General features: G+C 45.3%; 1 protein-coding gene and 1 long non-coding RNA gene across 2 annotated transcripts in view; one reads left to right on the top strand and one right to left on the bottom strand.

The window, feature by feature from the left end:
- Positions 1–2,677, bottom strand: part of LOC146186473 (uncharacterized) — a 123,503-nt gene extending 120,826 nt beyond the window's left edge. The window contains exon 1 of the long non-coding RNA XR_014708112.1: positions 2,346–2,677. This is a non-coding gene — a long non-coding RNA (uncharacterized LOC146186473). The remainder of the gene's footprint in view (positions 1–2,345) is intronic.
- Positions 74–27,617, top strand: LOC146186472 (uncharacterized). The gene is made up of 4 exons (XM_084607215.1): positions 74–241; positions 3,858–3,906; positions 11,296–11,532; positions 27,518–27,617. The coding sequence occupies exons 2-4, from the start codon at positions 3,878–3,880 to the stop codon at positions 27,558–27,560; spliced, it is 309 nt and encodes a 102-aa protein (XP_084463341.1). The 5' UTR covers positions 74–241; positions 3,858–3,877; the 3' UTR covers positions 27,561–27,617.
- Positions 27,618–27,666: the final 49 nt, after the last annotated feature.

Below are 27,666 nucleotides of genomic sequence, written 5' to 3'. Positions count from 1 at the left end.
CCCAATCCATCTTGGCCCTCCGCATTACGCGTCGCCACTGATGCTTGTCGTCGTTGTCATGCAGGGTCGCCGAAAAGAGAAACACCGCCGACACTGGACCGAACATGGAAGAGCGCGGTAGAGGGAGAAGATGCCCTCCCGGCACGAACGCAGTGCACCAGGGTCACCTGCGGAAGGATTCCTACGCCCTCCCCCCACGTAGCAGCACCGCCGGCCACTGGACGTGCGCTGCATTCTGATGGTAGGCTTGAGAGGGAATGCGGGAGGGGAGGGCGGCCGAACGTAGAAGTAGAAAGGAGCGGGAGCGTCCTCTCCCCCCCTTGTTTTTTTTTTTTTTTTTTCTTTTTGATGCAAGAGAGAGCAGGAGGCTGCTGAGGCCTTTCTTGGACGGATGGCCGTCCATCTGCCGTTGGGTTTGCTCGTATGCCTCCAAGCATCTCTCTCTCTCTCTTTCTCTCTCTCGTACACGCGTTGGCTAGTGGGCCCCCCGATGAAGATTTCGAGTTTCGCCTGTGGCTTTGAGAGTTGTCTAGATATTCGAGAGGTGATTTTCTCAAAGGATTTTTCGTTCTCCCGCTTCTTCTGTTTTCCTATACTTTAATTTTCTCCGCGTTTCCCTCTACTTTGCAGTTGCGTGTCCACTGCCTTCAGCAATAGTTAATCTGCTGCTTTGCCTATTCTTGTTGGCGCTTGGTGTGCACCTTGGTCATGGTTCTGAGTATTTTATTTCTTCGACTGGCTCTTTCATGTATAATTTGTTAGGTTTTATTTTTCGTAGATAATTATTTTTGTACACTTTCCGGACAGTGATTGGATCATTGCATAATACGAATAGTTTTCTCAAACTGCTTCATTTATTTCTGCTACACAGAGTGATGTTCGAGATATTGAATGAAAGAGCTATCACCACCAGAGCTATAGCACCGCTATACGAGAGCGGCAAAGACCCTCTTGCGTTGTGCCCGGCGCGAGTGAAGTTTCAACTGATTATTACTGCTTCCATTTTGCAGGTCTTGCGTGGGATTACTAAATGTTCGTGAACGTTTTCTATCCCTGTATATGATAAAAGGGTACGTTAACCTCTTCATAAGGGTTTTCGTTGCACGCCCCGCTGTCGCTTAGCGCTGTGGAAGTTGATACTACATACAATATTACTCCTTAGCTCTTTAATAAGTATCTCAGTATTTTTTACGGTATTGCGTTTTGACTAATTGGTATTCATACATCGCCCATAAGTGTATTTGATGCTGTGTTTTGGCGAATTGGTATTCATACATCACCCATAAATGTACTTGATGGAAGGTGCATATGCAGTCCCTCGATAATTATCAAATTTTAATCATTGTGTTGTGCCAGGCTATCGAATATAATTTCCTAGGTTTCTAGCTTTCGACATCTCGAATTCGCCTCGTGACAAATACGTCACAGAACATGGCGGCTGACGTCGCGCACATATAAACTTGATACTGACTGCTACGGCTCTCTTTTTCTTAGGTCCAGATCGCTCTTTAGAGCTCAGGCTACTCAATTTTGTAAGTTGCATCCTTGAGTACTATAAGTTTTGTTTGGTTTAGGGGTTTTAAGGTCCCAAAGCGACGAGTACTATAGGATATTCGAAGATATTCGCTTTTGCAACCTATACACGAATATTTTGTAGCAAATATTTTCCTTGGTTTACTCTATCCGAATAGCCACTGCCTGTGTCAGTATGGCTGATGTATAGCACATAACGTTCATCATCGGTTCCATCTGAAGAGGCGGGGTTGACTCGTTCAAAGCATGTATACAAAAGCTGAGAGCTACCCATTGCGGTTTAGGAATTTAACGATAGTGGCATCTTTTTTTTCCTCACAAAACATTTACGTTCGCGAGATCTGATTCAAAGTACTTTCCAGGTGCAGACAGAGTGACGAGCCATCGCCTACTTCACTTCTTGTTTTCTTCCTGCATCATTTCAATATCACGTTTGAGTAGGAGATAACGCGTCTCACCACAATACGCCCTTTACCTCAAAGTGATGGTGGAGCACGATCATAGAATACAAATCTCGTTTGCCTGGCACACTACCACGCGCTAACATCAAGCGCCTAAGAAACGTAAGCTATTCCGGCGCGCTTGACGACACCTACATTCCGATCAAACGACCCCCTCCTTTCCTTCCCACTGGCAAAGGAGATAGCACGAGGCACGCGCCAGCCAGTGAGAGAATGAAAAGCACCGCATGGCAGCGACCTCGGCGTAAATTGACGCCAACTTCGACACACGCGCCCGAAGGAAAGGAGAGAAAAAGATGAGGGAGCAAAAAAAGAGAAAACACTCTCGAAAAGGAACAAAAAGTAACTGACCTCATAGGTGGACAACATTCTTGCGGGGTAGGCCTCGTTGCCTTCTCCGGCCAGCGAGAGCCCTTGACTTGGCGTTCAGTGTAACAATAACCTCTCTCCGGTAGTGGATGGCGAGGAGTAGGGAGTAACAGTGCGGTTCCATTTGCAGGTTCGGGGCAACACGAACCGCTGTGGTTGTGGCGGCGGTGTTAGCTTCGCGTCAACTCCCCGACGAGCATGCCTCCTCCGAGTGAAATACTAAAGGCGAGTGTGCCGCTGTTCGGCGACTGCGACGGCAACGACGCGAAGGGGAGCGGAGGGCGCGCGTCGCCGCCGGTCGTGCTGCTCTCGGTTAGGGCGGAAATAAATATTTGTTCTTTTTGAGGGGGATTGCATGAGGGGGGCTGGTATTTAGCAAAACGCACAGACGAGGATGAGAGGAAGGGGATGCTGGATGGAAGAGAGAGAGAAGGAGGAGATGGAGACTGAGATGACGAATGAAAAAGAAATGTACATAAAGAATGCGGGAAACGTGGCGGCCACCACACCGGACGTGAATTACTTGCAGAAACCGTGGAAAGGAGCAGCAACAGCATGCACGCACCAAGAGGCACCCCCCCCCCCCCCCCCCTCTTCGCGAGGGAATTGTGAAAAAGAAAAAGAGAAAGGTAGTGCAAGATAAAATAAACATAAAATCTTAACAACAATAGTAAAAGGAAGTCATGAGCTGTTGAGTTTTCTTATCTTCGACCGCCGCGTGTGTGTGTAACCCTACGTAGCCTAGCAGGTTTTTGTTTCATCTTTTACTTGGTCGCGCCGTTGGCGCGGAGCTCGTCTCCACTGGACCGAGAAGCCAGAGACAGGAGAAGCAAGGTGGGGGGGGGGGGGGGGGGGGGGGGCGGCCATGTATTAAAACTGGGAACGCAGAATGGAACTAGAACGGAGCTTTTCGCGTACGCCGCGAGAACGCGTCTATATCTACGAATACATAAAAGGGGAAGCGGAAAACAAGTAAGCAGCAAGCCGGCCCCATCAGGTTATCTAGAAATTTGGTAGAACCAAGGCATTTCGTCGGCGGCCGCACCGGTGTGACGGCGGTGGAGGAGAGGAGTGCGCGAGCTCAGCGAAGGGTAGGCGTGCTTATGCGTAATTTATTTCAGCGGTGTGGTGTCGCCGGAAATATTGGTATGCATGTATTCAGACCTGCCGAGCGGCTCTCCCGATGCGCTTCCCTGATTGCGCCTACGCTCCGTCTGGGCAGAAAAAGCGAAAAAGAGGAAAAAAGAAGACAGAGAGAGAGAGAGAGACCGATAGGAAGACAAAATGAGCGAGTAAAAGAGAAAACGCTGCGCGCTCTCGTGTAGCTGAGAGGCGCAAAGCGCTGGAAAAACTGGCCCCTGCCTTTTCTGGGCAAGTTGACGAACTTGCCGCCGCGTATAGATATTACGCGCCTCTTTATTCGGGCAAACTTTGTTCGGTTTCAAACTCTGCTTGGCGTGTCTCGAGATTTACACCGTTTCTACTTCGTTGCAGTGACTACAGAGAGCAGGCTCATGACGAACTGGAAGCAAGGATTTCGCAGGTGATCGGTAATTTTTTTTTTTTTTTTTTTTTGTTCCTTCTACGCCGGTCAGTGTTGGAAAAGCAGACTCACACGTTACGACCCCTTGGTAATTTCTGTTCGCTGTCCTTGCGAGGAAATGGTGAAGGTGTAAAAACACGAAAAAGCGGCCGATTCGAAAGCTATATAGTTGTAGAAAAGAATGGTTTTAAGTCAAGCGCGAAATTAAAGGCACCCTTTTCTGTCTTGCTATATTTCTCCATTCGTAAAAAAAGGGAAAAATATAGGAAGACAGAATAAAGACAGCAATGAATGGCTTGAAAGGATGCAGAAGAAAATCCAGCGCTTCTCTGCTGGGAACTGATTGCATCTGCATGAGCCTTACCGCATGGGTTGCAACAGTAGCTGTCTCATAGTATGTATTAGAGCACTGCTTCTAGCTATAAAAAGCTGACGAGATACATCTAATGATAACATTTGGAATACGAAAATGTGACCTTATTTAGTTATATTAACAAGTCATTGATTGTAATTTTTTCTTAGCACCTTGCTACTAAGAGGATGCTATACGGACAGTAAGCATCGAGATCATCGTTCCTGACAGTACTTCTTTTTTTTTTTTTTTTTTTTCATTTTGCCCGAGACAAAAAGAGAGGCAGAAACGGCGTGCTTTCCGCAGCAGGCGTGTTGCTCTACTGCGAAGATGTGAAGCTCGTGTGAAATTGAAAAAAAAAAATAAAAAAATAAGGAAGCGTGCATTCAAGTATTTCACTTGTCCTAATGAGGGAACACACATGAACTTCGCAAGGGATCCGTCCTTCTCGTAACTTCGTGAAGGTACGACTATATTAAGCAGATGTTGAAATAGAAGAAAAATAAATGAATGCGAAATGAAATGAACATTCTTCCATATTATGCATAGCGACAACTTTCGCGCATTGCGCCGAATTTCATTCGCCCACGTATACGCGCTCGCTGCAACTCAAGTTGGACACACAAGCAGCAGCCCTCATTCCGAAAGACGAACAAGGCCGGGAATTATAATTTTCTCCTTTAAGAAAACAAAAAAAGAAACAAGAAAGAATTTAGAGTGATAGGAAAGAACCCTGCCCGCTTAGTTCACAAGCTCTTCTTATTTCCGCAAATTACTCCCCCCCTCTCCCCAGTCTACCTTTCATTTACTTTTTCTCTCACGCGTGGCACAGCAAATCGTCGTCCCCACGGCTGATATCCGGTGCGGGCAATAACGACAGAGGACTAAGTATAGAACATGCCATATAGTTCTGTCTCTCGCAAACGGATGATCATAAATCTGCCGCCCATCTTCATTAGTGCAGCAAACAATGAAAACTGGCTGCTAGCGTGACGTAGCCACGACACAGGATCTGGGTTAACGATCAGCCCCGCGGAGATGAACAACGTAGGTGATTGATTTACGCGGCAAGACGCGTGACAACCTGGTCGCCTGTCAACTCTGGGCAAGCAGCAGTAGGGCCCCTGTATTGCGAAAGGGTACAGTTAGCGTCTGTAGACAAAATATGGGTAGTATTTCGAGTTTGATGGCACGGACCATTTCTTCGGGGTTTGTTACGCATGGCGCACGCATTGGGCGTGCCTGGAAACATAGACGTTCGTGCTCGTTTGGACTGTTCGAGAATAAATAAAACAAGCATCTTTGTTTCTTTTAACCTTGCAGAAGGCGTGCGTACAAACAGTAATGAATATTTTGGTGACATTAATGAGGCAGAATTCATTTTGTGTTTTCACTGTGCATTGGAGATGGTTGAATACATTTCATTTCGTGTATTGTTCTTAATCCGGGTAAACAGAGGCCCTCTACTTTGTAGTGAGATTGTGCGAGAGGAAAAGACAACGGTAAAGTTTAATCTCAACTAGTACAGTTTTAATTACATGAATTCCTGTCATACAGAAGTGAACTGATGACACATATTGACTTTAATCCGCCAAGCTTTCTGTCCATACTGTGAGAAGAAATACTGCCAATTATAAGCCAGAAACATTATCGACCCGACGTTTATAACAAAATTTGCAGTGTGCAATTTTGTGGAAGACTTCAGGGTGACAATTCAATTTCCGATGGGGAGATAGTGCCAGCTTTTTTAGGTATGCTGAAGTGTACTGATTTGGTTATTCTTCAGAGGAAGGGGGAGGAGAAAGGTGGGGAGCTTAACGAGCAAAAGTCGGTTTACTACCCTGCACTGCGGGAAAAGCTGTGAAGGGATATAAAAAGGAAAAAAAGAAAGCAAGAGGGCAAAAGAAGACACGAGGCGAAACACGTACTGTAAAGTCACAGAAAAACAGGAAAGGAAGAATGCCTGGCAGGCCTTCACCGCAAATGATTGACATTGACACTGTCATAGAATCTTTTCCTCCGTCAGTGGGCGTGGGTCTACAGTAACTATAGTGCACGGTTCAGAAATCGTCTTTGGGAATTGTCGGGGCACTCGCAACTGATATTAGCTCTTAAAGCTTCTCTAATATTCTGTAAAAAAGGATAAAATGCCATATAGCATAAAGTAGTTCGCTTTTAATCTGGAAGCACGTGACAAGTTATGAAAAGTATACTCATATCCTTAATAGATATCTTCCTTGAGCTGCATGATGGCCGGAGCGTCAATGATGCCGATGAATGTGTCACTTGTATTGCTGTAAGGCAGCTTATGCGTTTTGCTTGCACTGAGTGAGCCAGAATGTATTCCGATTTTCGACTTAGTATCCCAATTCAGCCTGCCTTTGAATCGCTTTAGTGAACACCAGATGGGAAGTAGGCACTAAACTTGCTTTGTAAAACACTGTATTGGCAAGTTTCACAACTTCAGCCTGACCTAGACTAAAGTGTAAAACTCCTTTGTTCTTAGATTTAATTAAAGCTGAGAGTATTCGACCCTTGTACTAATAAAGTTCGCGCTTAGCTCGCTTTGCTTTTGAACGACTTGAACCACTCTGTCAGTTGAACTTTCTCCAAAATGTTTTTACGTAGATGCCACCGTGAAGAGAAAGCTCATATCACCACCGACGTTATTTTGTTACAGAGCACACTAAAAAAGCCGGCATAACATACAGTAAAAACGGCTAAAGTGTTATTTCACAGAAACAACAACAACAAAAAGAAATTCTTCATGTATTCGAGCGATCAATGTTTTACGGAACCCTACACTGTTGACAAAATACCAAAAATTGGAAATCATTATTAATATGTGGCTGACATTGTTACTAATTGCGCTTGCTCATTAGCGTACATTACCGTTAGATAGGTATACGTCAAGACGTTATCTGCAGCAAAAACCGAGCCTGGTGCGTACTAACCCACGCAAGTGTACCATGTGGAAAAATCAAGCTATATACCCTTCTTATTTCGTATGTGCCGCGAGGGAGCAGTTAGAATGCTAACGCGTGGGCACTACTTATTGATTATAGCCGAAGTATACCAAACTCTCGACAAATCACTCTGCCACTCTGTGTCATTCACCTGACCGCAAGAGACGAGGAATTCCCTGTTCACAGGTTGCTCCCTCACAAAGTCCTCCCCCACATTAGAGAACGAGGTATGCAGAGTACGGCGGTCTCGGTGCAGGAGGGCGTGAGATAAGATGTGCTTGCGAAAGGGATAAAAACGGGGACTAGAAAAGGGTAGTGGGCTAGCTGCTAAGACCCTCGCGTCCGGCTTGTCTGATTTGCACAGGAGGGGATCATCCGCTTCGGATAAGCGGTATCTTCCCCCGGCGGGTTCCTGGCCTGGTGCTGCAGCGTGTCGTCGTCGTTGGGCCGGCCAGTAGACGTCCGCGGGAGGTAGCGAGGGCTGGTCGCTGCTGCAGGGCAGCGGCTGGCTTCGGTGATAAATAGGAGGTGCACCGTTGATGACAGTGATCTCCGAAGCTTGCTGCCTCCGCGCAATTGCATTTTGCTCTCGCCTCGTGGCATTTGTGTTCACTTATACTGTGGAGAGTACGCTACGTTTTGATTGATGGCGTACCAGCGGCCGCAGCCGGCAATTCGTGATACTTCGTTTTTTTTACTTTTTTGCTATTGACTTTGATGACGACCAGCTGCCGCGTGAGTAGCTGACCTGACGAGTGCTTGCCTTTTCTTTGCTTCCAGGAGAATAAGCATGGGTTCACTCGAGCTGGTCCGTGACGACCAGTGTTACTGTCCTGTCGTGCTGCTTGATGACGGCTTCAGCTGTTTGTTACAGAGGGTGTTCGTTATACGCGCACTATAGAGAACATAACTTACTCGGCGAAGGGTTTACTATCTAATAGGAGGTCCTCGAGACGGCTTGCATGCTTCCCTTTCTTCTTATAATAAAAAAATCTACAACAACTAATTTTCTGCCAGCGAACAGCACTAGCGGGATATACCTATTATTTTTCAATAATTTTAGACTGTCCTATACCATAATGGATGTATATATAACAGTGATCGACTTTTATTGTTTTTTTTTCCCCCACTTTTCGCTACGATGCATGCGTACAATCAGAAGTAATGGGAAGAAACCCGTAATATTGTAGAGCACACTGTTAACTACTTTTTCCTTTGTAAGTTGTGATAGCCTTGAGGCATGCCATTTAATTTTCAAGTTACTTTAGACCTGTGATCGCCGATTCCAGAAATAAGCAGAACATTACTGACCTTCACATGCTGCAAAACATTGACACTAATAGGAACTGCTAGTCGCCTTTATCGGGAAAACAAATTTTTCTGAATAAATTAAGTTGGTAACATTTGCAATTTCTCAGTCCTGGAGGCACTGATACTAATATAATCGACAACATTGAATACATTTTCAAAGCCCTCAAATATAGTCCAGACTGAGCAGCGGATGATTTGGCACTTCTTTCTCAGATGCTTTGCGGCTGGATTTGTCTCAAGTGTAAAATGGTATTAATACAGCTCTACATCGCAAATATCGACAGTGGTTAAGGTGGACAAGGGGGGCTCGCGTGCAGCCGGCCTTATACACGTGGCGCAGGCATTTCATGCATGAGCAGGCAATGGCTTCACTTTCGTCGCCTCCTCGCCAAATGCGTGCAGCCTGAGTAACGATCTCACGTGGGTTGCCACGGCACGTCTGAAGAATATGTCGCATTAATTCAGTCCCGGAGCTGTCGACAGGATGTGGGTGGATATGTTCCTTCGATCAAACGTCTCGAACAGAGCGGAAACCGGCACGACGGCGCTAGCGAGTCCGTCACGCATGCGCAAGTCTTTCGGCGTTGCAAAGAGGCGTTGTCCCTATTTGCGCCAGTTGTCGGGGCGAACTGAGCCGCTTCCACTAGAAAAAAAAAAAAAAGAAAAAAAAAAAAAAAAAAAAAACAAACCGGGAGGGGAGAGTAGGGGGGGGGGGGGGGGGGGGCTGGTGATGTCAGCTTTCTAATGTCGTATTTCGGCCAAAGTAAAGAAAATATAGATATTTTCTAGAGGTCGTCGAACTTTCTTCTACTCTGTCACGGTTATTTGTTTCGGGCATATATACTTGGCCGTAAAACTTCAGGGTGCGGTAACCGGAAAGGGCCATTCGCCTAAACATGTCCCGTGAACGATTGATTTTACGTTCATGTTTGCTAATTTTCGTCGCTATTTCAACCCTGACTGATAACACGATGTATACTTGAGGGAGAAGTAGATTTTTTTTTCTTGCTTTTGTCGAAGCTCATGTCGTTACGCAGCGACCTGTCTTCGTGATTGAATATTTTCAGGTGTTTTTGAAACCATCACCACGAATCAGCTCAGATAATATGCATGCACTGAAACATATACCCATGGTCAAAATCTTCACAATACTGTAACGATTTCAGGTCTGTTACTGTACGTCGTCATGATAATTAGGCATCTACGGTTTAATGACCCAAAAGCTGTATTCCAGTTATGAGAGTGCACGCGGTAATGGAAGACTCTCGATTAATTTCAACCACTAGAGATTTCTTGAAAGCATACTAACAGCGTACAGCAAGCGCTCATGCGCCTTCGCATTTCGCTTCCATTGAAAATCGACCAACGTGCTGGAACTCAGCAGCCGAATGCTATATATCCACTATATGCTACTGCAGAGCAAACTCAGCATAAAGACATACGGAGCCAAATTCTGGGTGCATGAATGACGTAGTAAGTCATAAAGGAAACACAAAGAAAATTAAACTGCTTCGCCGAAGTGCTGCAGGTCCCACGTACTTATGTCAGTCGGCGTACAGTAGTAATAAATTGATGTAATAAATCTGCTTGATTTATGTCATTATTTTGCTGAAGGCTGCATAAACCGCTCATTCTCGAGAGAAGCCGTACAGCTGCCTCCTTCCATAACTGATTTTTTTTTATTAGAGTTGTGTTTGTAGCTTCGAGGCATAAAAAAGAGGGTCACAGTATTCTTCCGTATATTCAAACCCTGGTAGGCGGCAGATCGTTGTTGCCACCTTACACGTGGAGGTCGCCTCAGACGCACGATGGACGGTTTTCACCTTCATAGCTCTTCAAATGTTTTTGTAGAAAAAATACAGCATCAAAAACTTTTTTTTTTCTGGAATTAATTGTAGGCTTCTTACCACAGGTATGTGCACTATAGTTTCAAGATAATGTAAGAATAAATAAATTACACCACCCATGCGATTAATTTCAGATGACCGTAAAGGCAGCTACGTTAAAAAGGGATAAATTTTATTCCAGGAACCCCTTCCTACCCATATTTCGATGCTCAAAATTCTATTCTATCAAAAAAAGGCATTTTTGCAGTATTGACTGTCTATAAATATATTTTTTTCTAATTCATGACGTTGGCTGTGATATTATGAAATTTTTAGTTCATTTCATGCAGCTTTTTCTTGGAAATATATATATCGTTATTGAGATAGGCATTTATTGAGCGGTGTTCCGCATAACAAAAAATATTAAGGCTTTCTTTTATCTGCTCAAGCCTAACTTTTCTCAGGTTTAGTGAGAACACAGTGCACTGCATATATATTTATGTAAATTAGTTAATGCAAAATATTTTTCTGGAATATTCACATGGTGTGCAATTTTTTTGTTTTTCTGTTCGTTCTGTGCTTGGCTAAAGTCGCAGCCCATTGAGCACTTTCGCATAAATTTAGTATACTAATTCCTGAGCTGATGCCTGAGGAAATATTTTCTTTGTATTTATCACATTAAGACCCGCTGTTTAATTTTGTACTTTTTTATTTTATGATTTTTTATGATTTTATACTTATTTCTTCGTTTCATTTACAGTGATGAGTTTTTTTTTTTTTGCTTTATCGCTTCCCAACCTTTTTAACTGTCAATACGTCGTGTTTTAGGTTAAGCGTACATATCAAGTTTCGAACAATGCCACTCCAGATCGCAGACGGTTTGGTTAGCTCACATTTGTTGTTTGACATTCATGTTTATTATTGCTCTCACCAGGTGTCGATCCCTGCGACTGTTGCGGACAAGGCTGTCTTGTGGCTGCAACGTGAACAGAACCTCGAGGTCGCCATTTCTCGTAGGGTTGCAGTGGCGAAAGAAAAGAGCAGAAAATTCGGCTGTCGGAAAAATGAGGGGAGGGCCGCTCGCAAAGAGGACGTCCATTCGGTCGCACCGACTGCTTTCCATCACCGTCGGCAACAGCGCGACTGGACAGGGCGGCGCCGCGCCCCAGAGGTAAATACCTACTCCGTCATGCCTGTCTAAGGCAAGGCACGTTGCGTGGCCTCAGCCAATCCCTTTGGACAGCTTAGGCGCACATATGTTTAAGAATCAACGACCGATTGGCTGCTCCGAAACTACCCACAATGCCGAACGGAAACCGTCCTTCTGTTTCGCTTCTTGCTTTGGGGCTATGTGTCGTGTCATTTGTGCATTGAATGTTTCTTCGCGTTCATACTGCATTTTTATTCCCGCTTATGAACATTGTTATTTCGAAAGGATATTTCGAGGCGATTTGGAAAAGTGAAGAGCAATGAACCGTCCTTTATTGCACCAAATAAGAAAGCGAGCCATAACGGAAATCAGGGAGAGATTTGTCTTGTTTGCACGCAAGAGAAGTTCATTTCTGACGTCTAAATATACCATGTTTTGCCAAACCTTATGCTTCCATCTATAGGAAAGTTCAAATTAAACTAACTGATTTTTCTGAGGTTATTCGGGATGGCTTTATGGACTAGAATCTGTAATGTGGAACATGGAGCCATTCCATGAGCCGCTTTGCTAGAACCATATACTTCTGCAATTTGAAGTAACATGTGAAATGAAGGAAAGGAAAAATGTGGCTAAATGCACAAAGAGCTTCATTCAAGCCAAAAATTAACAGCTTGAAGGGGGTATACAAAAACAACATGCCGAAAGCCAGGGAAAATGATGACCTGGAATTGTGTTGATACAGTTGAGACATTTAGGAGCATTGTTATGATGGCTAACAAGAGATATAGGTGCCCTTGTATGCTTGAGTGTGCGTGCGTATACTCCACTTTTTTTGCGTCGGGGCGGTGCTGGGGCCATAATATTGCTCATTGCGATTCCGCTCCACAGAAACAGTTACGAAGATCAGCCATTGTTTTGTTGAAATTGCTCACATGCTTCCTCCTTGCGTATACACCGTACAGGCTATCAGCAGTGCAGTGTAGTGCAGCATGTGATGATTAATGTTGAAGATACCATCAAAGGCCCAAAACTCTTTGTAAGCCCTTGGAATAACAGCAGCATCGGAAATGTCATAAGCAGAAATAAAGATGTCTGGCCATGGAAAAGAAAAATCATACTGGGGCCCAGGGTATACCTAACCAGCGAGTTTTCAACCAACTTCATCTACTCTTCAACATGATTCTGAATGAACACACATCTGAAGCCATAGGGTGTTGCTCTATAACCTACATAGATAAGCAGAATAACTACACTATTACGTGTGTGATGTATGTATCTTAACGAGCCATGGCTTCTTTAATGTAAGGGTACCTTAGCCGAGCTGTACATACTATTCTGACATTTGACTAGGCCATTAGAACAATTTACATCAGCAATATAAGGTTACAAATAATGCACAGTGCTGGTAAAATGTTACAAAAGCAACCTAGTGAACATTTATGCAGTATTGGCTAACATTTACGGCGCCCATGAAGGTGCAAAAGCTCCCAGGGCTGAGGACGGCGACTCCTCCCCCCTTTCCAGGCACTTTGAGCCTCGTGGGTGTTGCAAAAGCCTCGATACGAGGCTTAGAAGACCCTCCGACATGCCAACTTTTGACCAACTCTGCACATGAGAAGTATGCACTATGAACGATATGAAATTTGGGATTGAGGGAATATGTGGTAAATTATTGTGTTTGCCCCCGAATTCTCTGAATCCAGGCAATTTTACTTAGCAACGACATGCATCAAATAAGCTATGAGGGTGACTGACTCGATTCGAAGAGTAGGCAAGCATATATATAGCAGTGGGCGACAGGAAGTTAAATGGACGGATGTAATTATAATTTCAGGGATATGTGAGAGGCCTTTGCCCTATCCTAGGTACAGCCTGACTGATCTCGACGGCCCCTGAAGAGCGACCTTGCTATTCCTTTGGTCTAACTTTACAAACGAGCTTTCAATACGATATCACGTCACGAGTCTTCAGTATAAATGTGTCTTCCATGTGTCTCTCAGATTGTAAGAATAGACCGCTAAGCGTTGTGTGCTTTTATGTCGATTGACTTGTGTATATGATTGTGTGAGAGCCTTTCATGAAGTTAATTTTGGTACATGAAATCGATCGGTCAAAGAGTCTGATTAGTTTATTTATGGTTAGGCATCTCCTCGTAAATATAGGTATCAAAAACTAAAGAGAAGCTTCGAAGTTGACTAAATTAATTTTCATTTGATAGTGTGATCGCAACTGTTCCAAACACACATACATTCTTGACAAATTATGCCTCTCGTTGCTAATGAGTCCATGATGGCAAATGTGCCTATTTAAAAATAATTTACGGTTTTTGGGTTTAATTAGGGACTTTACATCTCAGTTAACAAAAAAAATTACAAGGGTTCAACGCTGCTGAACCAAGTGTGGAGCGAAAGCTTTGGCTGCGGGCGACCGAGCGTTGCATCGAACACAACCAGCGTTCCTTTGAACGCATCAAATTTCAACGGCGTTTTAGGTGGTAGTGGTAAAGGCGTTTATTGCATCTAAATATGGGGACACTTAAGCTCTGCCTTTAAGCGTAGGCTACCAGCCCAAACATAAAGCCCCGCTTTAACCAAACCGTATGAGCGTGCCTTAGTGGCCTTAGGGGTAACATGAATATGAGGGTCCTGGCAGGCTGATTCTGACATAACCGTCCTATGTGAAACGAGAGACCCAAGTTGGCAGCTTCTGCCACGGTGCCACGGTAACACAGTGCCATGCCGATGGCCTGAAAACATACGGTAGTGTAGCTTTCGCTACAGTAAGTTGCCATAAAGACAACGCTGGTCCATCGTGCGTAGTGGATATGCAGAAAGCAACAACTGCCAAGTATATGGGCGCAAGATATACAAATAAAGGCTGAGTAGACTGGGACACTTAAAGGCTGCAGTTTTACTCATAATTGGTCTTTAATGTTGTCATATGCTGCATAATTATCAACATTTTCGGTAAGAAAAGTAAACGTTCGCAAGCAGCTCAATATTTCCGCATTCTTGTTTTGTTTATGATCGCCTTGGAAACTGCACTCAGAATTCGAAACACGAATCCATATAAGAGGAAAATGCTTTCAAATCCTGCTCTCTTAGGGTTCACGTACTACTAAAAGCATACCCGCACACAATAAGCCTATCGAGACCGGCGAAATATATGAATGATATTCGGGAGCAATATCATCGCACAATGGAGTATCTCTCTTATGTCGGTGGTCTTTAGCCAAAGCGACTATCCCATTAAAATGATATAAACTCCTCAGCACATGGAACCCCAAAATTGCCGAGTGGTCGAGCGTGCTTGCCAGGTGACAATGCCCTCTATGCAAGCGACTGGGAATTATGCTGGAATTGTAGCAATTGTAACCGGAATTATAATCATAATAAAAAGTTTGAAACTGCATGATGTCCTCGAGGTATATTACTTTAGTACGATACTTGCATTCTTTGCACATACGTATACTAGTGGCTAGTAAGAAACAATGCTACTCAGCAGCAGAGAAAATGCCGAGTGATGTGCTAGCATGAAAGTTCCAGGGTCTAATATCTCAAGCTAAGCTGCGCACCCTTAACTTTAGGGCCAGGGATCACATGCTGAGTGGTGTGTGCTGGCACCAGGTTTTATAGGTGAGGCATGATAATCTGAGTGGCCTCCTTCCTCCGCAGTTTTCATGGGCGAGATGTCACAGGCTGAGTGGCGTACTAACATCAATGTTTTCATGGGCCAGGCATTACATGCTGAGTTGTCTCCGCCACCAAATTTTCCTGGGCCAGACATATGTTGAGTGGTGTGCTAGCAGCAAAATTTTCTTTGGTCAGAGATCTCATGCTGAAACTTCTCCTTCCACGAGTTTTCATGGGCCAGATAACATGTGCTGAGTGGTGTGCTAGCACTAGTTTTCCGGGCCATATATCACAATCTGAGTAGTGTACCAGAAACAAATATTTTTGTGGGCCGAATTGATTGCACTGAGTAGTGTGCAAAAACAAGTTTTTATGGGCACTACATGCTGAATGATAGCTAGCCCCAACATTTGTGTGCGCCAGATGTCACATGGCGAATATTGTGCTAGCACCAGATTTTCTTGGGCAAAAATTCCCATCATGAGGGGTGTGCAATCGATCACCAATATTTTCGTCGGCCAGATACTATAGGATTTGTAGTGTACAAGCACAAATGTTTTCGCGCGCCAAATGTGACATTCGGAGTGGTGTGCTAGCGCAAACATTTTATGGGGCTGAGACCACATGGTGAGTGCTATGGTACACCAAAGGTGTTGTGGGCCGGATATAAAATGCTGATTGGTGTGGTCGACCAGTTTTCTTGGGCCAGACATCAAGGGCTCAGTGGTGTGTCAGGACAAAAGTTTTCATGTGTCAAAGAATATATCCTCACTGGTGAGCTAATACCAACGCTTCAGTGGGTCAGATTTCACATGGCGAGTCGAGTACTAGCCCCAAAGTTTTCGTGAACCATGCACAATTTGGTGAGTGGTGCGCTAGCAACAGCTTTCGTGGGACAGATATATTCCATAAAGAGTGGTGCGCTAGCACGAGAGGCTGTGGATGTAGTGCAACATGCGGAGTTGTGCGATAACATGCAACCTTATGTGACAAGAGATAACATGTTGACTGGTGTGCTAGCACCAGTTTTCATGGGCCAGAAATTACATGGAATGGTGTTCAAGCATCAAAGGCTTTGTGCGCCAGATACCACATGCTGATTGGTGCACTAGCACCAAGGATTTGGTGGGTGGACTATATATATCACATGCGGAGTGGTGTAATAGCACCAAAGCATTCGTCGGCCCGATATCACACGCTGAGTGGTATGTAAGCATCGGGATTTTTATGGCTCAGATATCACATGTTGAGGGTGCTTCAGCACCAAAACGTTGGTAGGCCAGAGATGACATGCGGAGTTGTGTGCTGACAGCAAATTTTGCATGGGCCAGATATCACATACTGAGCATTGCACTGGCACCAAAGCTATCGTGGGCCAGAGATCACTTGTGGATCGTGTGTTGGCACCAAAGTTTATGCGGGCCAGATACCATAATTGGTGGGGTTGCACCAAAGCGTTCATGGGGCAGATACCACATATGTGTGGTGCATTAGGACCAATGTTTTTTTGGGCCAAATATTATGTTGTGTGTTGTGCTTGTCCCAACGTTTTATGAACGAGATAACTCATGCCGATGTTTGAGCTAGAACTCAGATTTTAGTGGGCGAAATATGTGCTGAATGCTGGAAAGAACCAAATTTTCAAGAAGGTATATGCTGAGTAGTGTACGAGCAACGGTTTTCGTTAACCAGATATGTGGTCAGCACTGTGCTAGCATCAGTCTTGATCGGCCGATACCATATGCTGAGTGGAGGGCTAGCCACAAAGCTTTCGTGAAGAAATGTCACATGCTCAGTGGGTTGCTAGCACTAAAATGTTTTAGGAGCAGATATCACACACTGAGAGAGGTGGTAACACAAATGTTTATGGTCCAGTGAGCATATGCCGAGTGTTGTGATAGAACCTAGAAAAGTTCTGTGCCAGATGCCATTTTCTGAAAATTGTCTTAGCACTAATGTTTTCGTAGACCAGGTATCACGTGCTGAGTGATGTGCTAGCAGCAAAGCACTCATGTACCACAGCCACATGCTGAGCGCATTGCACCAATGTTCTCGTGGGTGAGGCATATATGCGGACTGGCGGGCTGACACCGAAGCTTCCGTGGGCCAGAAATTACACGCGGATATGCTAGCAGCAAATATTTTGTGAGCCAAATGTCACTTGCCGAGTGGTTTTCTACCACCAATTTTTAGAGGAAAATATATCACGTTCTGAGTGAGGTGTGGGAACCAAAATTATCATGGGCCAGATCTTAAATACCGAGAGGTGTACAATCACCAACGGTTTTCTTTTGGCCAGACAATATATGTCTAGCAGTGTATACAAGTACAATGTGTTCTTGCGGAAAATGACACATTCTGAGTGACGTGCTGTACTGTACTGATTCGCTGTGATGTGCTGATTCGAACTGTACTGAAAAATTGCATTCATAGCTTTTATGTCGTGCATTTCATAAAAGTTTAGACGTAATATTTTTTCCAGAAAAAATTCTAGTGGAAGCCTGTTCCCTGTGCAGTTACAAATATAGTATTTGTTTTCCGGCTAACGCCATAATTAGAAGAATGTGGTTAGCCGACTGCATCGTGGTGGACTGAGGCCTTAGATGCTTGTGTTCTTGCCGCCAAGCAGAGCCGGCACGCGGGGCCCAGCGGTTTTGGGAAGGGTTGTGCATAAGTTAGTGCGTCCAACAGCCCCCTGATGGCACTGCTTGATGAGAATCAAATGCCGCAGAGACGTACAGGGGGTCAATGCAGAGCGTGGGAAGAGCGGCTAGGGGTACAGCAGTGTGCGTGATCCCTATACTGCGAGTTCGCCTTCCATTTCTTCTTTGTTCATATATCTCTGTGTGTCTGTTAAAGGCTCAGCAGCTTCGCGGTACGCACTCAGTGCTCAAAAGTTAACCATCTCGTGAGCACCTACTTACCATTGCCTCCTTCATTTTTAAAGAAAGGCAATCTGGAAATGTGGTGGACGCTGAGGGGCCGGGGCAATTGTATAGGGAACTCAGGCGGTACTACAAGCCGAGCTGTTTCAGGGCCTGTACTACCGTCTGAGCGAGCGCCGTCACCCCAGTATTACAGTGGTCTCAATATTTGATGTTTTCTTGAGTATCGAAGTATCTTCAAAAAACACGATACTTTAAAAATGTATTTTCCATACCGATACTTTAATACTTTCATTTTCAGCACACGATGCGTAATACCGATACACAAAATGTATCCAAAGATAATATCGAAGACGCATATATCTTTGATACTGCCCATGTCTGGCCGATGCCATATGCTGAGTGGAGGGTTAACGAAAAAACGTTTGTGAAGAAATGTCACATGCTGAGTGGGTTGCCAGCACTGAAATATTTGTGGAGTAGATATCACGCACTGAGAGATCTAAAAATTTTATGGTCCAGAGAAGATATACAGAGTGTTGTTGTGCTAGAAACCAAAACTTTTTGTTGTCCAAATGCCACTTTCTGATAATTGTCATAGTACCAATGTTTTCGTGGGCCCGTGCTGAGTTATTTGCGAGCAGCAAAGCTCTCGTGTACCACAGACATATGCTGAGGGCATTGCTAGCACCACTGTGTTCGTTGGCGTGGATTCACTGGTGGGCTGGCACTAAAGCTTCCGTGGGACCGAAAATTGCACGCGGAGTGATGCGTTCTTGTGGGCCATATGTCACTTGCTCAGTGGTGTTATACCACCAATTTTTCGAGGTAATATATCAAGTTCTGAGTGAGGCGCGGGCACTAAAAGTATCATGGCCAGATCTTAAATACTGAGAGGTGTACAATCACCAATCGTTTTTTTTGGCCAGGCACTATAGGCTTAGCAGAGTACAAGTACAATGTTTTCTTGCGGAAAATGTCACATTATGAGTGATGTGCTAGTGCAAACGGTTTGTGAGCCTGAGATCACATGCTTAGTTGTGTGCTACACCAAATATTTCGTGGGCCAGATATAAAATGCTGAGTTGTGCGCTCCACAAGTTTCATTCGTCCAGACATCACGTGCTTAGTGGTATGCCAGCCGAAAGGTTTTTCATGGTCCAGAAAAAAACTTTTAGAGGGCACTTTGGACCACTAAAGTGCGATGAGGCGAAAGCCATTATAGCGCGGTGGATCGTAACCCTCCACACCTCTATCTCCCTCTCTTCTTTCACTCCTACATTCCTCCTTTCCTTTACGGCGTGGTACGTGAGTCCGCGGAGAATTGTGACAGATACTGCGCCTTTACTATACTGTAAATCAATTTGAAATGCTGCTGATGCCTGCTCTACTAATGCCTCCTATGACATCTTGGTCTGCTTCTGTTTGCTGTGTTGTGCGGCGTTTGAGGAAGCGGTAAATGAAAGGCGCCACACGGACACCTGGATTGGACGCTCGGTGGAGTCAGCTTCATCTATGCATGAATTGCCTGGAGACGTCATGGCCAGTCGTGATAGTGCATGGCGCACCCGTTGTCAAACACAATCAGCATTCCATTGAATGCATCAAAGTTCCCCGGCGAGCTGTAATTCGTTTACAGGAAATTAAAGGTGCAGTATCTGTCCCTCGCTGAATCCCGCTGTCCTCACGATAAACAAGGGGAATTATGATCAACGCTTTGTGATCCGGAGCGTGGCGCAGTTGGTAAACCGCTCGGCTGGGGATTCAAGGGATGGAGGTTCGAGTCTAGGTGGAGACAAGGTTTATTTATTTATTTTTAACTATCTCCCTCGAAAGTCTGACACCCTCTGCCGACAGCTCGTACTGGCAACGATGAGACATTAAAGGCTTTCGCCTTAATATCCTCAGTGGTGAGCTAGCACCAACGTTTTTGTATGCAAGATTTGATAGCGAGTTTTCGTAAACCAAAGACAACTTGGTGTGCGTGGTATGCTAGCAACAACTTTCGTGGGACAGATGTTCTATAAAATGGTGAGCTAGCACCAGTGTTTTTGTGGGCGTGATGTAACATGCGGAGTGTAGCGCTAGCTCGAAAGCTTATGTGGTAAAAGAGCACATGAGAGGTGTGCCAGCACCACAGTTTTTGTGGGCCAGATATTACATGGAGTGGTGTGCTAGCACCAAATACATTGTGGGCCTGATTCCACATACTCATTGGTGCACAAGCATCAAAGCTTTGGTGAACTTAATCAGATGCAGAGTGGTGTGATGCTGCAACGTTTTAGTATGTTCGATAAAGCACACAGAGTGTTATGTTAGCATCAAAAATTTCATGGCCCAGGTATCACAGCTGAGTGGTGCTCTAGACCTAAATTTACGTGGGCAAGATATTACATACTGAGTATTGCGCAGACAATAAAGTTATTGTGGGCCAGATATCTTGTGGAGTGGTGAGCTAGCACCAAAGTTTATATGGGCCATATATCACATAATTGGTAAGGTCACACTGAAGCTTTCATGGGGCAGATATCACATGTTTTGTGTGCTAGGACCAGTGTATTATTGGGCCAGATAGTGCATGTTGTGTGTTGTGCTAGCCCCAAAATGTTTGTGGACGAGACCCAAATTTTAGTGGTCGAGATGTCATGTGCGGTACGCTGTGCCAGAACCAGATTTTCACGATGAAGATATATGCTGGGTATAGTGCGATCGTCGGTTTTCTTTAGCCAGATATATACTGAGCTCTTTGCTAGCACCAAAAGCTTCATGGGCCAGATGTCATTTGCTGAGCGATGGGCTAGCAACAAAGCTTTAATGAGCGAAATATCACACGCTGAGCGGGCTGCCAGCACTGAAATTGTTGTGGCCCATATATCATATAATTTGAGATGTGGGGGCATAATAATTTTCATGGTCGAAATATTATATCATGTGTGTGTGCCATTTTTGTGTGCCAAATGCGACGTTTTGAAAGGTGTTCAAGCAGCAATGTTTTCGTGGACCATGTTTAACGCAATGAGTGCTTTGCTAACACCAATGTGTTCATGGGCGAGGCATCATGTGCGGAGTGGGGGGAGCACTAAAGCTTCAGTGAATCAAATATTACACGGGGAGTGGTGTTATAGCACCAATCTTTGTGGGCCAGATATATCATGTTGTGCACAACCACCAAATTTTTCGTGGGTGGTATATCACGTGCTGAGTAGTGGCCAGAACAAATATTTTCATGGGCCAGATCTTATATTCTGAGCGGTACATAGCCCCAGTGCTTTCGTTAGCCAGCGATAACATGTGTTGTGCGATAGCAACAAATATTTGTGGCTCAGATATCCTACGCGGACAAATGCGCTTATACCAAAACCCTTTTGGACCAGACATTGCATGCTTGTTGGTGTACGAACACAAAAGTGTACGTGGGCCAGATATCGCATGCTGCGTGGTGGTGTCATCGCGCCAAAGTTTCGCAGGCCAAAGATCACATTTGTAGTGTTGTGCGAACTCAAAGGTTTTCGTGGGCCAGATATTGCATACTGAGTGCTGTGCTAGCCGTAAAAGTTTCGTGGACCGGATATCATAAACGGACGTTTGTGCTAAAATCCAAATTTTAGTTGGCAAGACATCACGAACTGAATGCTGTGCTACAACGTAAGGTTTCATGAACAAGATATATGCTGAGTGAGTAGTATTCCAGCGCCAGCTTTCGTTGCCAGATGTTTATGCTTAGTGGTGGTCTTGCACGAAAGTTTTCATTGGCCAGCTACCATATGCTTAAGGGTAAGCTCGTGCCGAATCTTTCGGGGGCGGAATCACATGTTGAGGGGGATTGCCATCGCTGAATATTTTGTGCACCGAATATCACATACTGGGTGATGTTCTGGTAAAAAAAATAATGGCCCGAAGAATATGTGCATTGTGGTGTGCTAGCAGCAAAGTTGTTTGTGCCTGATACCACTTTCTTAATGGTGCTCTAGCACGAATATTTTCGTGACCAGGTGTCGCATGCTGAGTGACCTGTTAGTGCAAATATATGTGGGACCATGCTCAGTGATGTGATAACAGTAAAATTTCGTGGGCCAGCGAAACACGCTTAGCGGTTTGCTCGCACCAATATTTACATGGGCGAGGCATCACACGATAATTGGTGGGCTAGAACCAAAGCTTCCGTTAGTCAGGAATTACATATGTAGTGGTAGGTTAACAGGAATGTTTTTGTGGACCAAGATATTAAATGCTGAGTGGCGGGGCACACCACAGCTTTCGTGGGCAAGAGATCCCATTCGGAGTGTTGCGCTACCACCAAGGTTTTCTTGAGCCAGATATCACATGCTGAGTGATGCACTAGCGTATGTTTAATGGGCCAGATGCTACATGCTGTGGGGTGCGAGATATCACATGGGGCAGTAAGGTTCTACGACCGGAATTTTAGCGGACCAGATATCACGTGCTGATCGGTATGCTAGCCCCAAATGTTCGGCGTGCAGATATCCTATGCTGAGTGGTGTGCTGTAGGAAAAATGTTTTTGTCAGACGTATATTGTATCTTGAGTGTCGTGCTAGCCGAAAGTTTTCATAGATCAGATATCACATGCTGAGGCCTGTGCTTGAACCCAAATATTAGTGTACGAGGTATCACATGCTTGATATTGACTAGAAGCAGATTACGCGAGGAAAATATATGCCGAGTGATGTGGTAGCACCAGTTTTCGCGGGCTAGATATCACATGATGTGTGGTGTGTTAGCATAAGGTTTTGCGGTCTTATTTCACATGTTGTGTGGTGAGCTAGCACCATTCAGGTATCAAGATGCGGAGTGGTGTGGTACCGAAATTATAGTGGATCAAGCACATGCTGAGCTGTGTGCTAACCCCAGTTTTCATGTCCACCCCACTAATGCTGAATAATTTGCGAAGAGTGTTTTCATGGGTGAGATGTTGCATTTAAGGGTTGATATAGCCCCAAAGTTTTCGTGGAGAAGATATCACGTGGTGAGCTTTGTGCTGGAACCTAAATATTAGTGGGTGAGTTGTCATATGTGCTGAATGCTGTTCTAAAAGCAGATTTTATGACGAATATATATGCTAAGTAGTTTGCTAGAACCGTTTTCATGTGTCAAGTGTATGCTCAGAAAGGTGCTAGCCAAAGTGTTTTCATGGGCCAGATGCCACATGCTGAGCGGTAGGCTAGAGCCAAATTGTTCGTGGGCGAGATGTCACATGCTGAGGGATTCGCCAGCACTGATATTTTTGTGAGCCAGATATCACCTATTGGATTTTGTTCAGTCACCAAAATTTCCATGTTTCTGAGATCACATGCTGAGTGGTGTGCTAGCACAACTTTTCGTGAGACAGATGTCAATTTCTTAGTGGTGTTGGAGCAATGTTTTCGTGGGCCAGGTATCACATGCCGAGTGAAGTGCCAGCACCAACATTTTCTTGGGCCAGTATCACATGTTGAGCGATTTGCTAGCACCGATGTTTTCGTGTGTGCGGCATCACGTACTGAGTGATGGGCTAGTACCAAAGCCTCCATGAAACAGATATTGCATGCAGAGTGGTGTGCTGTAACAAAGCGTTTGTGGGCCAGATATGAAATGCTGAGTTGTGCACAACCACCAAAGTTTTCATGGGCCAGACATCACATCCTGACCGGTGCTCTAGCATCAAAGCTTTGGTGGGCAGATCACATGTGAAGAGTTGTGGTAGCGCCAATGTTGTCATGGGTGTGACATCGCATGTTGAGTGGTGCTTCTAAAACAATTTCCTGGGCCATATATCACATTCTAAGTGGTGCATTAACACCAAAACTTTCTTGGGCCACAGATCACATGCCAAGTTATGAGTTAGCAGGAAAGTTTACGTGGGCCAGATACTTCATGCTGAGTATTGGTCTGGCACCAAATCTTTCGTTGGCCAGAGCGCATGTGGAGTGGTGTGCTAGCACCGAAGTTAACGTAGACCAGATCACTTGATAAGTGGTGGAGTCGCATCATATCTTTTGTGAGCCAACAATTACGTGCGGGATATGCTAGCACCAAAGTTTTTGTGGGCAAAATATGACATGATGCACTAGCAGGAGTTTTCATGAGCCATATATTACATGCGCGGTGGTACGCTAGCACCAGACCAGATATTACATGCGGAATGGTGTACTGGGGCCTAAATTTTAGGTCTGCCAGATATAACACGCTTAACAGTATGCTATCCTCAAAGTTTTGTGTCTGGGTATCATGTGCTGAGGGGTTTCCTAGAACTAATGTCTTCGTGGGAGAGATATTGCATGTTCAGCATTGTGCTAGCCTCTAACGTTTCGTGGACCAGATATCACATGCTAGGTTTGTGCTAGGACGGCAATATTAGTGGGGGAGATATAATGCGCTGAATGATTTACTAAAATCTGTTTTAATGGGGTAGATATCATATGTTGAGCGGTGTGCTAGTGCCGGTTTTCGTGGGCCACATACATGTTCAAATGCCAGATACCATGTATATACGAGGCATTCCTCGTCTACACTCTAGGCTGATCGCGAGTGCGTGGCTTTTTGTGAAGAGGAAACCGAAGTTCTTATGGTGAGCTATAGACCATACCTCACTTCTGCCGTTCTGTGGTCTTCGGCGACTATTGTCAATACTTTATTCCATGACATCTGGTGGAGGTGCTGAGTGACGCAAACCATCATCCGGACTCTTCGAACCAGCCGAAATTCCAGCCCTCAGATATCTCCTATCAAGATTGCGCCGACCCATAAGGGTATTCGCGCCTCTTAATTTCATTGTAATGTGAGGACACCATCTCCTCGAGCACCACCTTCGGTGACCACACAAATTTCGTCATAATGGTGGTTGATAGGTTGATAGCTCTGCGCCGTCCTTTGTGTTGCAGCAGCAGCGGGAGATACCGAGGTTCCAAGGCTCTGCAGGCAAAGACCTGGAAGACTGACTACAAAAAATTGAGCGCGTAGACCAGTGCAATCGCCAGGGGGACGAGCAGAGGCTGTAGAGTGCATTTTTTCACTGGCCAGTGTAGCCTGCACATGATTTGAAAATCACGAGACAACTATAACAAGGAGTTCCTTCAAAGACCAGTTTCTTCAATCTTTCACCACCGACCTTCTAAGGCGAGGAAGGGGCCAAACTGCTTCTGCAGGCACCAGTTCAGCTACTTAACAAGACCTTCCTCGTTTACTTCAAGGGTATGACAATTATTTCGTTGGGCTGATCCCAGCATATAGGAGAACAATTTTGTTACCTGATGAGGGGAATTAAAGAACAGATGTGATGTCACTCAAGACCATCGGGGAATTTAGGCCACAACCGCAAAGAAGATGCATGAGATGCGATCTGAGCACGGGCGGCCGTCTATCCGGATGGCTGCCGCCATCGTTGATACTGGTAGCCCTGACGCGCTCCACGAAACCATACGAGCTGTCATACACGAGATGTTGCAAAAACTCTTTTCAATGGTACCACAGCTCCAAGGGTCCTCCCTTTCGCAGATGAATCGGGAAGATGTCAACAAGGCAATTGCTGCTGACAACAATGCTGCAGATAACAGGTCGCAGGGAGTGCAATAATGCAAATGTTGCGGTAAGCATGGTCATAATACAAAGGCTTGTCGACTGATCAAGCGCAAAGTGTGCACGGCCAGGACATTTAGCTCGAATGTGTTTGGCAAATGAGACAAGCAGGACGCTAGCACTAACAGCACAGACGCCAGAAACCGAAGAGAGTGATAGTAGCGCGTCCCAAATCTGGTCCTTGACCACCACGCGCTCTCTCATACCCCCCATCAGAAAATCGTTTGCATGGAATGGCATCTAAATAATGATGGCTATTGATGCCGGCTCCCCTGTTTGCGTCATTCCCAAAAGAATTTACCAATTGCACTCCCATCGATGGCCGCAGCTGCAAAAGTCGGAAGTGCAGCTTTCATGCTATCTCGGAAAGTTGCCACACCTCGGTACACTGACCATGCCAGCTTCGAGTGCAGTCTGGTGGTTTTAAACTGCAATGGCCCCAGTCTTTGCGGTCGGGACCAGCTGAAAAAATTGATAGACGAACGCATTCAGGTGCTGATCATGTATTCGAAGCCTTCCGTGTAAAAGCAAGCCTGGGAGGACGTGCCGATGCTGCTCCAGCAAAACTCCGACCTGTTCACTGAAGGCGCTGGTCTCATGAAAGGTCCGCCGGCCCGACTGCACATCAAGGCCGGAGCAGACCTAAAGTTCTTTAAGGCAAGAAAAAATCCTTTTTGCACTTCGTGATAAGTGTCTAAAGAGTTTGACAGATTAGTCTCAGCTGGCATAATATCTTCAGTTCCTCATTCTGAGTGGGCAACGCCCATCGTGCCAGTCTCGAAGAAGGACGGAACAGTGTGCATTTGCGGGGACTTTAAGATTACACTAAACCCTGTGTGCCAGGTTGAGCAGTACCCCTTGCCTGTCATAGACGACATTTTTGTAAATCTATGTGGACGAAAAAAATTCAGTACTTTAGACCTTCGCGATGCTTACAATTAGGTTGAGCTAGATGAAGACTCGCAGAAATTAGCAGTGATAAACACACACAAGAGGCTCTTTTTCTACAGCAGGTTAACGTTTGGCATCGCAACAGCGCTGGCGATATTCCAACGGAAGATTTAATCGGTGCTGCAAGGACTAAAAGGGACTCAGGCGTATCTAGACGATGTCCTGATAGCTGAGAGCCGCGATGCTGATAACGCAAACCTGCAAGCGGTGCTACAGCGTTTCTGCGAGGACGGTATCAAACTTCGTTCCGACAAGTGCAGGTTTGATGTACAATCATTGACGTATCTTGGCCATCGTATTGATGCTGAAGGACTGCACCCACTCGAGAAGCACGTGGATGCAATCAGGCTAGCCCTTGTACCGCGACATGTTGCGGAGTTGCGATCCTTTGTGAGAATGGTTACATTTGACGACAAGTTTTTGTCAAATCTTTCGCTATGCTTGCACCCCTGTACAGCTTTCTTGAAAAAGGTGCAAAATGGGTTTGGCACGAAAAAGAAGGCGCGGCCTTTAAAAAGGCCAAGGATTCTTTGTTTTCAGCCCCAGTGCTAACGTACTTTAATCCGCAGCTGGAGTTGATGTTGGAATGCGATGCTTCACCTTACGGTGTCGGTGCTGCCTTTTTCCACCGAATAAATGGTGGAGACAAGCCAATTGGCTTCCGATCACGGACGCTCACCTCAGCTGGGAGAAACTACTCCCAAATTGAGCGAGAGGCTTTAGCCCTGGTGTATGGCGTGACATGGTTTCGCGACCACCTGTTGGGACGTGAGTTCACGCTTGTAACGGACCACCGCCCCTTGTTAGGTCTACTCCGACAGGATCGTCAAACTTCTGTCATGGCTGCCGCCCGAATTCAGCGCTGGGCGCTTTTGCTAGGGGCATACAAGTACAAGCTCATTGGTAAACCTGGCAAACAGATGCTAATTTCTGACGCTCTAAGCCGTTTGTGCCAATCGCTGCAGGAGCCGCAAGCGGAAACAGATCTGTCGGAAATGGTGCTTATAATCGACGAATGGGACCAACCAGCGGTTTCCCACCAAGAGATTCAAGCACTCGCAGCAGCTGACGGGTTTTTGCAAGAGATACGCAGGTACGTCCTATACAAAAATGG

Source organism: Amblyomma maculatum, chromosome 6, assembly GCF_055883805.1.
Source record: "Amblyomma maculatum isolate TAMU_Amacu chromosome 6, ASM5588380v1, whole genome shotgun sequence".
In the NCBI taxonomy this organism is placed as follows: Eukaryota; Metazoa; Arthropoda; class Arachnida; order Ixodida; family Ixodidae; genus Amblyomma; species Amblyomma maculatum.
This window is presented reverse-complemented; position numbering and strand designations above follow the sequence as displayed.

Coding starts and splice junctions, on each gene's coding strand:
- LOC146186472 (XM_084607215.1), top strand. CDS start 3,878: ATGACGAACTGGAAGCAAGGATTTCGCAG. Junction 3,907..11,295: donor TGGAAGCAAGGATTTCGCAG/GTGATCGGTAAT, acceptor TGCTCTCACCAG/GTGTCGATCCCTGCGACTGT. Junction 11,533..27,517: donor GGCGGCGCCGCGCCCCAGAG/GTAAATACCTAC, acceptor CAATCGCTGCAG/GAGCCGCAAGCGGAAACAGA.